General features: G+C 24.7%; 3 protein-coding genes across 3 annotated transcripts; all 3 read right to left on the reverse strand.

Annotated features, from left to right (window-relative positions):
- Positions 1-2,594: 2,594 nt before the first annotated feature.
- Positions 2,595-4,546, reverse strand: LOC145970224 (chymotrypsin inhibitor-like). Its single transcript, XM_083096792.1, has 3 exons — positions 4,438-4,546; positions 3,481-3,578; positions 2,595-2,899 (listed from the first exon to the last, which is right to left on the reverse strand). Exons 1-3 carry the CDS (start codon positions 4,484-4,486, stop codon positions 2,819-2,821), a joined length of 228 nt encoding a protein of 75 aa, XP_082952918.1. The 5' UTR covers positions 4,487-4,546; the 3' UTR covers positions 2,595-2,818.
- A 2,911-nt stretch (positions 4,547-7,457) lies between these two features.
- LOC145970998 (chymotrypsin inhibitor-like) lies at positions 7,458-8,492 on the reverse strand. Its single transcript, XM_083098153.1, has 3 exons — positions 8,431-8,492; positions 7,821-7,939; positions 7,458-7,598 (listed from the first exon to the last, which is right to left on the reverse strand). Exons 1-3 carry the CDS (start codon positions 8,477-8,479, stop codon positions 7,494-7,496), a joined length of 273 nt encoding a protein of 90 aa, XP_082954279.1. The 5' UTR covers positions 8,480-8,492; the 3' UTR covers positions 7,458-7,493.
- A 1,285-nt stretch (positions 8,493-9,777) lies between these two features.
- On the reverse strand, positions 9,778-10,629 carry LOC145970086 (chymotrypsin inhibitor-like). The gene is made up of 3 exons (XM_083096542.1): positions 10,473-10,629; positions 10,163-10,269; positions 9,778-9,999 (listed from the first exon to the last, which is right to left on the reverse strand). The coding sequence occupies exons 1-3, from the start codon at positions 10,519-10,521 to the stop codon at positions 9,919-9,921; spliced, it is 237 nt and encodes a 78-aa protein (XP_082952668.1). The 5' UTR covers positions 10,522-10,629; the 3' UTR covers positions 9,778-9,918.
- Between the last annotated feature and the right edge of the window lie 1,933 nt (positions 10,630-12,562).

Below are 12,562 nucleotides of genomic sequence, written 5' to 3' on the forward strand. Positions count from 1 at the left end.
AGTCGCATATTAATAACGAATAATATAAAAGAATCTGCGACGATGGCACGGCTAATCGTTTTGTCTCTCCTTTTCGTTGCAGTCTGTATCTATAAGTTTTTTCTAATTATTTCATTATAATATTGATTCATAAAAATGTTATATCTTTTTATATCTTTTCTTTTAAATCTAATATACAAAGTATGAATTTATTATAAATAATAAATTTATTATTTATTATGAATAATCTTGCAGTATTCACATTTTGTTCTTTTTTCTAGAATGTTTTTGAAACATTTTATTTTGTACAAAGTAGAAAGATAAAAATACAATTTTAAGACATTATACAGGTTTTAAAATAAATTGATGTTAAATCAATCATGTTTTTTCATGTATGATTTTATAATATACATTTTAGATGATTTAGATGGTTATCCTTCAAAACCTGAATGCGGTCCTAATGAAGAATGGCATGCATGTGCAGTGCTAGAACCTTGCGAACCTAAATGTGGTCAAGTTTCTCGGACACTCTGTCCTTTGGTACGCAAATACAATAGTTATTATGATAATTATACTATTACAATAATTGGATTATTATTGTTTTATTATATTGATTTATATTTAGGAGGTGTCCGAAATAGATTAATGTACTTGAATATAATTCGTAAACACATAGTAGATGTTAGGAAATAATTGTTCAAATAAAAGTGTAGAATATATAGAGAGCTGAGTCATGAATTTGTAACGAGCATTACATATTTTTTTGTAAAAATAATTAAAAATTGACAAATTAGAGTCAAATAATTGCGGGTAATTGGAGTGCAACAAAGAAGAAACAACACCTTCTTCTTTCTTTATTGGTATATTTTAAAATACTTGTTACAATACATTAAACACAAATGTTTCAGATCATCTTTTGATCCATCTTCAGTGCGACATTAATATTACGCGTTAGAGAATATTATATCATAACATACATGAAATTATATAAATCATCTCGCAATCGACATACAGATATTACAATGCTATATTTCGTAATAATCTGGCAAGCACATTCTTCCGAATAATTCTAATCATTACACAAAATCTGCACTATATTCAACTTTTATTGAACAATTACTTTCATGAAAAAATGATTTCCTACTGTGAGCATATGTACACATAAGAGCTATTCATGTATTATTATTTTATTTTGGATATTTTCTGGATAATTTATTATATATATAATTGTTATTTTTTATTTATACATATATCCTCACTAGTTTAAGTCGATAATTGATTTTCATTAAATTAAAAATTAATTTAGCTTCTCATCTTAATTTTAGATTTGCTTCCCTCGTTGCCAGTGCCTGAGAGGATACAAAAGAAATGTAACTACTAATCTTTGCGTTGAGTGTTTTTAAATTTTTCTCGAAAATAACATTAAATTTCTTGAGAAGCAAGTTTGTTTCAGCGATTGTTTCATATACTTGAATTGTTCAATATGCTTAAAATCTATTATATTATACATAGACTCTTATTATTCAGCTGTTTATACTATTTTCACTGAAAAATATGTTTTGTGATGTTTTTATTTTAATAAATGCTTAAAATTTATTTAATTTGAGAATATTTTTATATTTCCTTTATATATTTTATATATTATATTCCTTTCATATATATGTAATAATATTACAAAGAAAATATGCAGTCATTAAAAAATTATTTTTTGCGAGTTTATTGGCTCTTTTCATATCTTTCTTTAATTATTATTATTAAAGTATAATTATTATTATCATTATTATTCAAAATTTAAATAATATGTACAAAAATAATTGGTCTAATATGAAAAAAATTGTTAAGTGACTTGATGAAAATAATGAATACAAAAATGATTGTAAATTTACATTTGCTATGTAATGACTGTGCACTTCGAGAAATTATATAAATATTATTAACACCAAGTAACATTAATTTGCGAAGTGCAAATGTGCAAATTACCAAACGTAATAATTGATGTCATCGATCAGAAAAAATATGTTGTCAATTTCAAAAGATCTTTTTTAAAAGGATGAAAAATAACATTTAATGATCGTTTTTATGTAAAAATTTATTTACTTAAATTAAAGTTACTAAGTTGTATTCAACGAAGAACGATTATTTTAATTATTTTATTTTATTTTATAATAACAGGTACATACATATATAAAAGTTTCTATGTATATTATAATGCATCAAGTGCACGTACTTCGCGGAGATTAAAGATATTTTGATATTATATTTTGATAAGAGAATAGATTATATATAGTTCTTAATGATGTTGAACTCCATCATATATACGATGCAATACCGATATAATGTGAAACATAAAAAGAAGTGATTGCCGACAGAGAGAGAGAGAGAGATTAAACTTAATTGTCATTTATAATTGTAATCTATGTGCTATCTATTCATGTACTTGATGACCTAGATCTTTTTAGGTTTTATATTTAAATAATTTAGGTTTAATATATTTCATGTTTAGATATATTTTCTTGAATGTCTATAAATTAAATAAATACTTTTAGGAAAATTTATGAATGTTTGTTAACATTCTCAATCAAAATAATTAAAATAGCTAATAAAGTATTCTGATATGTATTTACATATTTTTTATTAAAAGCACATGAAGCAGTTTTAAGATTTAACAAACAGCACTTCCTAAGTAACTACATAATATAATAAAATTGTTTAAGTTAAAAAACTTTAATTATATTAAAAATACACTTATATAACAATCAATAAAAAAAATTTTAATCATATATTCATTTCGCATTATTTTATCGATATATCGATATTTGGAAATTTATTTGGTTATTGATTAACAACTCTGGAGAGATATGCATCTGTTTTCCGCATTTCTCACATATCCTTCTATGCATTCACATCCGGGAATACATGCCTAAAAATAAAATGAGAAATATTAATAAAGAAAATAAATAAATAAATAAATAAATAAATAAATAAATAAATAAATATATATATATATAAAGAGAGAGAGAGAGAGAGAGAGAGGGAGACTTTATTTATAGGAAATTATTTTAGAATTCCATATTTTATTCATGCAATTAAATTTCTATAAATTTTATTTACTAAAAAATGTACGTAATTTTAAAACTACAAAAATATTAGCAATAATATAAGAATTAAATATCCACATTTCTACGGTGCCAAATTTAAGGAGATTTTGAGGATTTTGATTTTAAGAAAATATCTTTGAAGTATCATTAAACAATGATGATATCATTAAACAATTGCGAATTTATTAAATAATTTTTTTTAAATTGTTTAATGCATTCTCAATTGTTTAATGATATCTCAAAGATATTTTCTTAAAATCAAAATCCTCAAAATCTTCTTAAATTTGGCACCATAGAAATATGGATAGTTAATTTTTATATTATTGCTAATATTTTAGTCTTAAAACTACGTGCATTTTTTTAAAATTATTTAAAGCATTCTATTAAGGGATGCAGTACTGACCAATGTACAAGCACGGGGAATTGGATTTTCGCAAGTGCTTGGGCACTTTGAACCGCAACTATTGAATACCTCATTTTCACCGCAATGAGGCAAAGCACCTAGAAAAACATAATTAAAAATTAATTATTTCTATTTTTTATTTATTGAAATTTTGCATGTAAAATATTGTCATTTTACGCGAAATAAAATTTAATTATTTTTTTTTAATTTTGTTATTCTACAAAAATATCCTATGTGATCAAACTTTATAATTGTCAGCAAATTATATTTTCAGTGGAATTTGAAAGTTTATTATTTTTATGATACGATATATCATATGATATGATGTGATATGATATGATATGATATGATATGAGATATGATATACATAATTGTATTAATTATTTATAAAATTAAAATAAAAAATTGATTCTCTCAAAATAATAACAATTATAAAATAGTAAAATGGGCAAGTAAAAGTAGTTGAAGCGTAGAAAAGAAAAGAAAACACGTTCTTCTTTTTTTCTTTATTTACTGATGTATTTTAAAAAATTTTTCACTTTCTTTAAAATATATACATTAGATGCGAACGTTTTGGACATTTTTTGATTCATGTTTAGCGTGATTTTAATATTAATGTTAGAGAAAAAATATTGAATAATAATATATAAATTATATTAATCATCGTATTTGACATATATTTTAAAGAAAGCGAATATTTTGAACATATCAATATAAGTAAAGAAAAAAAAAAGAATATTTTTTCGCTTCTTTGCTGTGCTCCAATTACTGCGATTTGACTCCTATTTGCCAATTTTACCACACATTTCATAATTGTTATTTATAATATCTTACAATAATATTAGTAAATAGAGTATATGTAAATGAAATTTCAAGTTTGATGTTTGATAATTTGATATTTTATGATATTACTATTAGATATTTATAATTTGATAGACTATTGATTTGAATACTTACTAATGGTAGTAATTACGATGAGGAAGAGCAGAATTACAGCGCGGGCCATGTTTATATCTCTCTGCTTTTCGATATTCACTTGCTCTTGAGCAACTCGAACTGGACTGATGATAGGCGTCCGTTTTACTGAGCTTATATACAATATCGAGTGTGCGGCCTTCGCCCGCTAAGCCTTTCTCGAGATAGGCACTTTTTCGGCGTAACTACTTCTTTTTTGTTCTTTAGGCTCACGTTGAAGTCATCTCACATAATAACTTATTTGGATGTTGGAACCGCTATATCGAAATGTGATATGAATTTTAATTGATATTTTCTAATCGGTAGAAAATCTTATAGGTAACCTAATTCCAACTTGTAAACAGAATTTTTGAATTAATGAAATCGTTTTGTCTCAATTTCGATATTTCAAATTTTCATGATTGTTAGAGCAGCTGCAATCTTTGTTAAAATATTTATCTTTGTTTAAACATTTTACTCTATTTGTAATGTTTGAAATCTAGTTAGATTTTAGTTTTACAGATATTAGCTAATTTTTAGTAAATTTAAATATTAAAATGTATTTTTATACATTCTTACACTTTATATACACATACACGTGCACACATATAATATATGATATAATTATAAATCCGACATAATAGAGGAATAATCTGTATATCGTGAAGTTCTAGAAGTCTCTCTAAGTTTAGTTACTGATATTGATAATAGAGATTGATATCTTATAGATCTTAAGAAATATCAAGTATTTATATCTTATAAATCTTAAAAAAACATCAATGTACGTGCAATGTACGTATTACCATAAATATATGTATAAATAGAAAAAACATTAATTATTATTTATAAAAAGAATTTATATGTTATATAATAATTATAATTATTATATTTCATTGATATTATGAATTACTGATTGTATTTCTTATTGATTACAAATTTTTTTCTCGTTTCTATGATTCATAGAGAAAATATGAAATTAATTATGTGTTCCCTCTTTTTTCTACCAAAATATTTAAATCCTCGAGATACTTTACCTAAAATAATATATGTAAATTATATTATTGCTTATCTCGTTTGAGAAGAGAGTTTGAGTAAAACTTAAGTGATACATTCCCGTTAATAAGGTCAGCTATATTAGAGTGACCCTTTCGATTTGAATTCAGTATTTGTTTTTATTAGGTATTTTCAAAAAATACGTAATTTTACTTGCAAAGACAACTAGTTAAGCCTTTTGATATTCTCCATGAAATATATATAATACATCATTATATTACATCATATTTACATCATTATATTACATTATATTTACATTATTGATAAGACTAAGTGAAATGTATTATATAAAATTGCTAATTTATATAATTTATATATGTTATTTTATATATTATTTTATATATATATACGTTTTAATAATATTTTTTTACACTTTTTTAGATTGTAATATAAAGATACGTTGAAAAAATTTCTCTTAGATTATTTTATGTGAAATTTTTCAAATTATTTTATATGAAATCTCCGAAATTGACAATAAAAAAAAACGATCAAGCAAATTCTACTTATCACTTCCAATCTACTTCTAATCTAAGTTAAATAACTGATTACAAAAGCCGATTAATCTATAAGAAGAGTATCGATAGTAGTAAAGTATTATTAAATTAATTACTGCAGATGTGCTCGTAAACAATAATTCTCACGTAGCCACGAAAAGAAGTATTATCATTTTATGTGTGTGTGTGTGTGTGTGTTCTATTTAATAGATTTTTATTATAAATACATAATTCTACAATTTAATTTGTATCAATATGCATTCTTATTACAATATTACAATGTGTATTCTTATTTTAATTTGTAATAGCAAATAACGAAATAAGATAATACGCGCGATTTACATTGACTCATTCCACGTCGTGAAATGAGATCATAACGATTTTGGGTTTCCTATCTTTAAAAGAGAAATAAAGAAAAATTCATCATTTCATTAATCTAAAATGCGCATAATATGTGTATAGAATATATTATATTAAAAATAATATAATGTTATTTTTTTTAGGAGTTTTTAAAGAATTTATTCTGGACACAGGAGAGCCATTAAATTTATACATATATTAACTTAATATAGTCATTTTTCGTTTTCTTTTTTTTCTATACACTCATGACGCATCAAATTTATATTAACTTATATTAATTTCTATATTATAATAGAATTACTCTAATTGTAAGTAAGTTAATATCTTATATCTTTCTTTTTCTTAAGTTGGAATACGTCAATATGACTAACACGCAATGTATCTATATGCGATATCTCTCTTCACAGTCAATATTAGCTAATATATTACTCGTTTCGTGAAATTGAGTGTTTGTTATTTAAACAGCATTGTATTGATGTACGAGTCTCTGTTCAGTTCTTAGAAATGCAATGAGGCTAAAAAAAAAATATATATTTCCTTTCGTATAATTTTTCTTCTTATTTATTGATAGGAGAGAAATATTTCTGTCGTTTAACTTTTTTAATGGGGAGAATCCCGTATATTTAAAAATATAGAAAAATATATATTGGTAGATAGAAAGAGAGAGAGAGAGATATATATTTATAATAATATATTTAAAAACATCCAAATTACATATAATGAGTTTATTTTTAAAATATACAAGAAAAATTAATTTATTAATTAGTTTTTCTTAATGAAAATGTCTAAGGGATCTTTATTTCATTGTACATTTCTAATCGTGTATATGGATATACACACACATAATATATTTTACACAAATAATTAATATATTTTTAATCAAATATATAAAAATTTTCGTATTATACATATATGTCAATATTTTTACAAATATCTTTCAAAAATTGAAAAATACATATATAAAATTTGCAAATTACTTGAAACAATTTTACAGAGTTTTTATGTCCAAGAAATAGAAATGTGTTGACAAAATTCGGTCTAAATACATTAGATTTAAATTTACCTTTATAATTATATATATATATATATATATATATATATATAACTTATTTTCTATTAATTGTATTACTAAACATGAGATTTAAAAATAAATCAGTGTAATTTCCTTATTTTGCAGTCGCATTCGCATGGATGGACACATTTATTACGGCTATTTCTTAAAAACCCAGATTTACATTGACAACCTATAAAGCACATCTGAAAATGCAAGTATAAAAAAATTCATAAAATGTATAATATTTTAGTGCAGTACTCTATGAGAAATATCGTTCAACGATTTCAGTTTTCACATTTTTTTGTATGATATTATAAATGCAATCTCCGATACAAGTCTATTAATGTATATATATATATATATATATATATATATATAATCTGCATTTATTTATTAGATAATAATTAAAATATTTAAAAACTTACAGCAGGACAAAGTTGCGGTTCTTTCGGAGGGAAACATTTTGGGGGACACACCGAACCACATTCAGTCCATTCTTCATTTTTTCCGCACTTTTTCTTTGGCGTCGAACTGCCCCAAACAGCTAATAATTGATTAATTCATAAATATAAAATTAGTAATAACAATTATTACTAATTTTTTAATTACTAATTTACATTATTATTAATATTACTTTTATAATTACTAGTTACTAACTTACATTATTAATAATCTTACACGCTATTATACATCTTTTATTACATAAAATAATTGCGTTATTTATAATTTATTTACGAAATATAAAGATTAATATTAAATAAAATTAATTGTAATTTTAGTTACTACAAGTAATTTTCTTATTGCTAAAGATAGAATAAATAATATAAAGAAATAAAATAGAAACTGCATTTGGATGGTAAATGATATATATATATATATATATATTATAGTTTCTAAGCAAAAGTTATTATCTAAAGTTATAATCTTTTACACTCAAATAATTATTGTGAACGATTAAATAAATATTGTAAATATTATAAATATTATTTAAAAAATTATATATCTGTATGTATAATAAAGCACATTTCGACTTACTTGACAGTACTGCAACAATGACGAGAAGCCAAAAAATAGGACGAGACATGTTTCAATATTTCATGAACATTACAAATTTACTATATACCAGATAAAGTCCAGCTCTTATGTATATGTATCCTTTTTCGCACTACTTATTATTCTTTTATCGTTTGTTTCACAGTAAAAAAATACTCAAACGAAAAGATAACTCGAGTTTTACAATAAGAAAGAGGAACTTAAAAGAATTTTCATTATTACAATCTGTTTCTCCCAACTGTCATGCTACAATTTTGTTTTATATATAAGACACTTAGTAGGTATATTTTGATTAGTCGATATCAATCATTCGTATATTACGTTGAGATTTTCTTGCCAGATAAACAGTGGGAAGAATATGTTTCATATTGTGTGCTTTATATTTCCCATAAAAAATTAATAAAATGCAATATAAAATCAATTTTTATTTTGAAATTTTTACATTTCTTCAAAATATATTTGAAAGTTTTTATATATAAAATCCGATATTAAAAAGTATCTTGAAAAACAATATTTAAGATGGATTATTAGCTTCTAACATAATTAAAATTTTTCTTATTAATAGTTAGTGCTATATTTATGACTATAATAATAATAATTATATGTAAAAGTTAGTTCCTTTATATTTTATCATAATTATTTAATTACTCTAACATTATATGAGTTATATATCTTTTCAGAACATATTCCGTTATATTGTTTATATATTTTATTGTTAATGAAATAAGCATTCTTAAAAAAGAACAGATATGTCTCTCTCCCTTTCTCTCTCTTCTCTGTCTTTTTCTCAAATTAATACGATTTAAATATAAATACAATTTAAAAAGCCAACTTAAAAAGTAAATAGATCTAAAAGTAAATAAATCTAAATTGAACTTAGAATTCGTCATCTCAATCAAATAATCAATGATTTTTTCGCAAACATTAATCACGATATAAGTAATACAAATATATTTAAAAGATAATATTCCCGTCTACAATTTTAATATAATCTAATTTGAATTTCAAGATGAATATATAAGATTAATGTAAAGTAAGTAGTAACATAAACATATATATTAATATTTCCTCAATATATAATAATGAAAATTAAAAATAAAGTTCTAAAAAAAGAAAGTTTTTTTGCATTGTTTCATGAACTAAAATCTAAAACAAATTAAAAAATAAGGACATTGTTAAAATATTGTCATTATTTAGACAATTAAAAAAAGTAAAAGAAATATTAAGTATTAAATTTAATAAGCATTTGAAAATTTGTAGCTAATGTGAAAAAATCAACTATAAAGAATGTTCTTATTATAAATAAAAAGAAACACATTAGGATCTATGTAATTTTCACAATTTTTTTATTTTTAATTACTTTTAATACACATTTTCTCGAAGTATCGAAACAAAAATTTGGTCTGCACTAATACTTTAATAAAGACTAATATTAATCAACGCATTAATATATCAAATATCGATCAATTTTTAACATTGTTCAGGAGACACACAACTTCCTCTAGCATTGAGCAAGAATCCTGATTTGCATTGGCATCCTATAATGCATTGCTGCAAAAGAATCATGTATAAAATAAATCTTTTTAATATAATATAATATTTAAATTATAAAATTTTATATTTAATCCGACAATATTTTACGTCTGTGTAACAGAAAAAAAGAGAGATAAGATTTGTGATCAGATTTAATAAAATCAAATAAATTAGTAAATACCAAAGTGCATATTTGGTCAGGTCTCGAATTACACGATGGCGGACATGCTGATCCGCAAGCCGTCCATTCCTGATTTTCTGGACATTGTTGCTGAGCAGCAGCTATACCTGTACATGGAATGTTATATAAATCATTACAGGTTCACATATTATAATATAGAAAATTAAAATTAAAACGAGAGAGAGAGAGAGAGAGAGAGAGAGAGAGAGAGGGGATATGTTATAATCTATTATTTGTAAAAGTTTTTGGATTAAATTAATCACAGATTAAATAAACATTGTAATTGTTTATATTTTACGCGAAAACTTACTGAGAAGCACTCCGACCACTACGAGCAATATAAAACTAATACGAAACATAACGTTTTCGATACTTTATTCTACCAAGTTGCGATTGATACTAGCTGTGAGCTTCGTAGGAAACGCTTTTATATACACCATCCACTTTGTTAGAAAACTTTGATCCGTGATTTGCGTCAGCAGACATTATTGCCTATTATATTTATTACTCATCAAAAGGCGTTCGTGCATTTATACATGTATATAAATAACATGATAAAATACTGATGATGTTAATCGAAGATTAACAGAATATATTCTAACATATAAATAACACTGAAACGACGATAATATAGCTTATCGATGATAACAAATATTGTTACGTTCTTTTCGCATGTGTTATAAATACGTTGCAAATGAAATTCTTATACATGTGTTTGAATGTAAAAAAAAATCATTATTATACGAAGATAATGCTTACATGTTCATTATTATACAAAGATAATGCTTACATATGTTTTGTTGATAACATATTTTTTGCATCATCTTGATGCATGTTTCATTTGTATATAATTAATTATTTTTTGAATTTATTACCTTCCATCTGTATCTATACTGCCATTGCATAATCTTTGTTTTCATGCACAAACTCGTTTTGATGAGTAATAAATATAATAGGCAATAATTTCAGCTGACGCTAATCAATTTTATCGGCTATTAAAGATCAGTCAGAGATGCTTATAAGATTTCACGCAAATTCTATTGTTGCAATTTTTGAAATAATGATCTAATAATTAATTAAATCGCTGAGCATTATTTATGTTCAATAATTAGTGTAATTCACGTAAGAATGAGAGGAAGGACAATTTTTGTTCAATCAATTGGAAAATCCCAGGCCTTCAAAATGTATACGTTGCGTCTACTTTGTCAGCGTAAGCTCGATGGTCAATCCGGTCGCTTCCCGAATACGCTTTTACCCTAAATGCCATTTCGCCATCGGCGAGATAGCCCAAGTGAATCAGATTGACCCTTCTGCTTCCCCTCGTTCTCCTGGTACATAGGTTTTTTTATTTCACGTAAAGAGCGCCGAGAATCGAATATCTAGCGATTCGAATTGAATTTATTATGATCGGGAATTGAATTATTGTTTACGCAACTTGCTTTTAGTTGATGCATTTTCTTAAATTGAAGCGACTAAAATAATTTATTTCGATGATGGACGAATTCGTCGAAAAGTTTCGTTTAAAAAACATCTTTCGATGTAAATATCTTTTGATTTAGCAAATTACTAGCATTGTTACTTGTAATGTAAAAATAACGGATTCTATGTGATGTGAAGTCGCTGTGAGATGTTTGCGCAAATTGCGGAAAAATTTATGGATTTTATTTTTTAGTATGGATTTTATTTTTTAGTCAGAGAGGCAAAATTATTAAAATATTTTCGGCTAATTACTAACTATTTTCTCGATTTGTCCGAGATAAGAATTTAAAGGCGCGAATGAGCTGTTTTTCTATAATGAAAGACCGGTGCCTTAATTACTTGGCGTGTAATCGTGATATCCACGCTCTATTCCCATTGTCTTGGCTGTCCTATTCAGCATTTCACGATGCATCGTCATCCAATTTCGACGGAAAACTCGATTGGAAGTTTTTCAGATTCTCTGTTCGTTCTCTGCAGTCTCTCTTTCACTTTCTGATCAAAGTACTTCGTACTTCTCTCTTACTCTATCGTCGCTATCACCAAACTTTGTATCAAAACAAGAATTGTGTAAATGCTCGTTGAGATAACTATAATGGCTTTGCGCTATCGACGCTGTTTTTGCTGACTCCAAGCGAGATATGTACAAGCAAACGAGATATTTACACAAATTACAGAATATATTTAAGATATCTCCTATTCATACAAAATTTCCTGTAAACTATGTATAATAATTTATATATATTTATGATCAAACACGATTCGGAAATATCTTTTCGGGCCTTCCACTTTTATTGGATTAAATATTTGCTCAGCTTTTCTTTTGTTATTATTCAATATATGTAGAGAACATATTTCATTTTATGCAAACAGAATGTGTATTATAACACACTTATTTAATTACATCGAAAACGTGGATAAAAT

This window comes from Camponotus vicinus, unplaced genomic scaffold (genome assembly GCF_025532165.1).
Source record: "Camponotus vicinus isolate PSW18456_S1 unplaced genomic scaffold, iyCamVici1.0 SCAF_4, whole genome shotgun sequence".
Taxonomy (NCBI): Eukaryota; Metazoa; Arthropoda; class Insecta; order Hymenoptera; family Formicidae; genus Camponotus; species Camponotus vicinus.

Bases quoted from the DNA above. Each gene is read 5' to 3' on its own strand.
- LOC145970224 (XM_083096792.1), bottom strand. From the start codon at position 4,486: ATGGCCCGCGCTGTAATTCTGCTCTTCCTCATCGTAATTACTACCATT. The intron at 3,579-4,437 runs GTAAGTATTCAA...ATGTTTTTCTAG, and splicing joins CATCGTAATTACTACCATTA to GTGCTTTGCCTCATTGCGGT. The intron at 2,900-3,480 runs GTCAGTACTGCA...TTTTATTTTTAG, and splicing joins TTCCCCGTGCTTGTACATTG to GCATGTATTCCCGGATGTGA.
- LOC145970998 (XM_083098153.1), bottom strand. From the start codon at position 8,479: ATGTCTCGTCCTATTTTTTGGCTTCTCGTCATTGTTGCAGTACTGTCA. The intron at 7,940-8,430 runs GTAAGTCGAAAT...ATCAATTATTAG, and splicing joins CATTGTTGCAGTACTGTCAA to CTGTTTGGGGCAGTTCGACG. The intron at 7,599-7,820 runs GTAAGTTTTTAA...TTGCATTTTCAG, and splicing joins AACCGCAACTTTGTCCTGCT to ATGTGCTTTATAGGTTGTCA.
- LOC145970086 (XM_083096542.1), bottom strand. From the start codon at position 10,521: ATGTTTCGTATTAGTTTTATATTGCTCGTAGTGGTCGGAGTGCTTCTC. The intron at 10,270-10,472 runs GTAAGTTTTCGC...TTCCATGTACAG, and splicing joins AGTGGTCGGAGTGCTTCTCA to GTATAGCTGCTGCTCAGCAA. The intron at 10,000-10,162 runs GTATTTACTAAT...ATTCTTTTGCAG, and splicing joins CTGACCAAATATGCACTTTG to CAATGCATTATAGGATGCCA.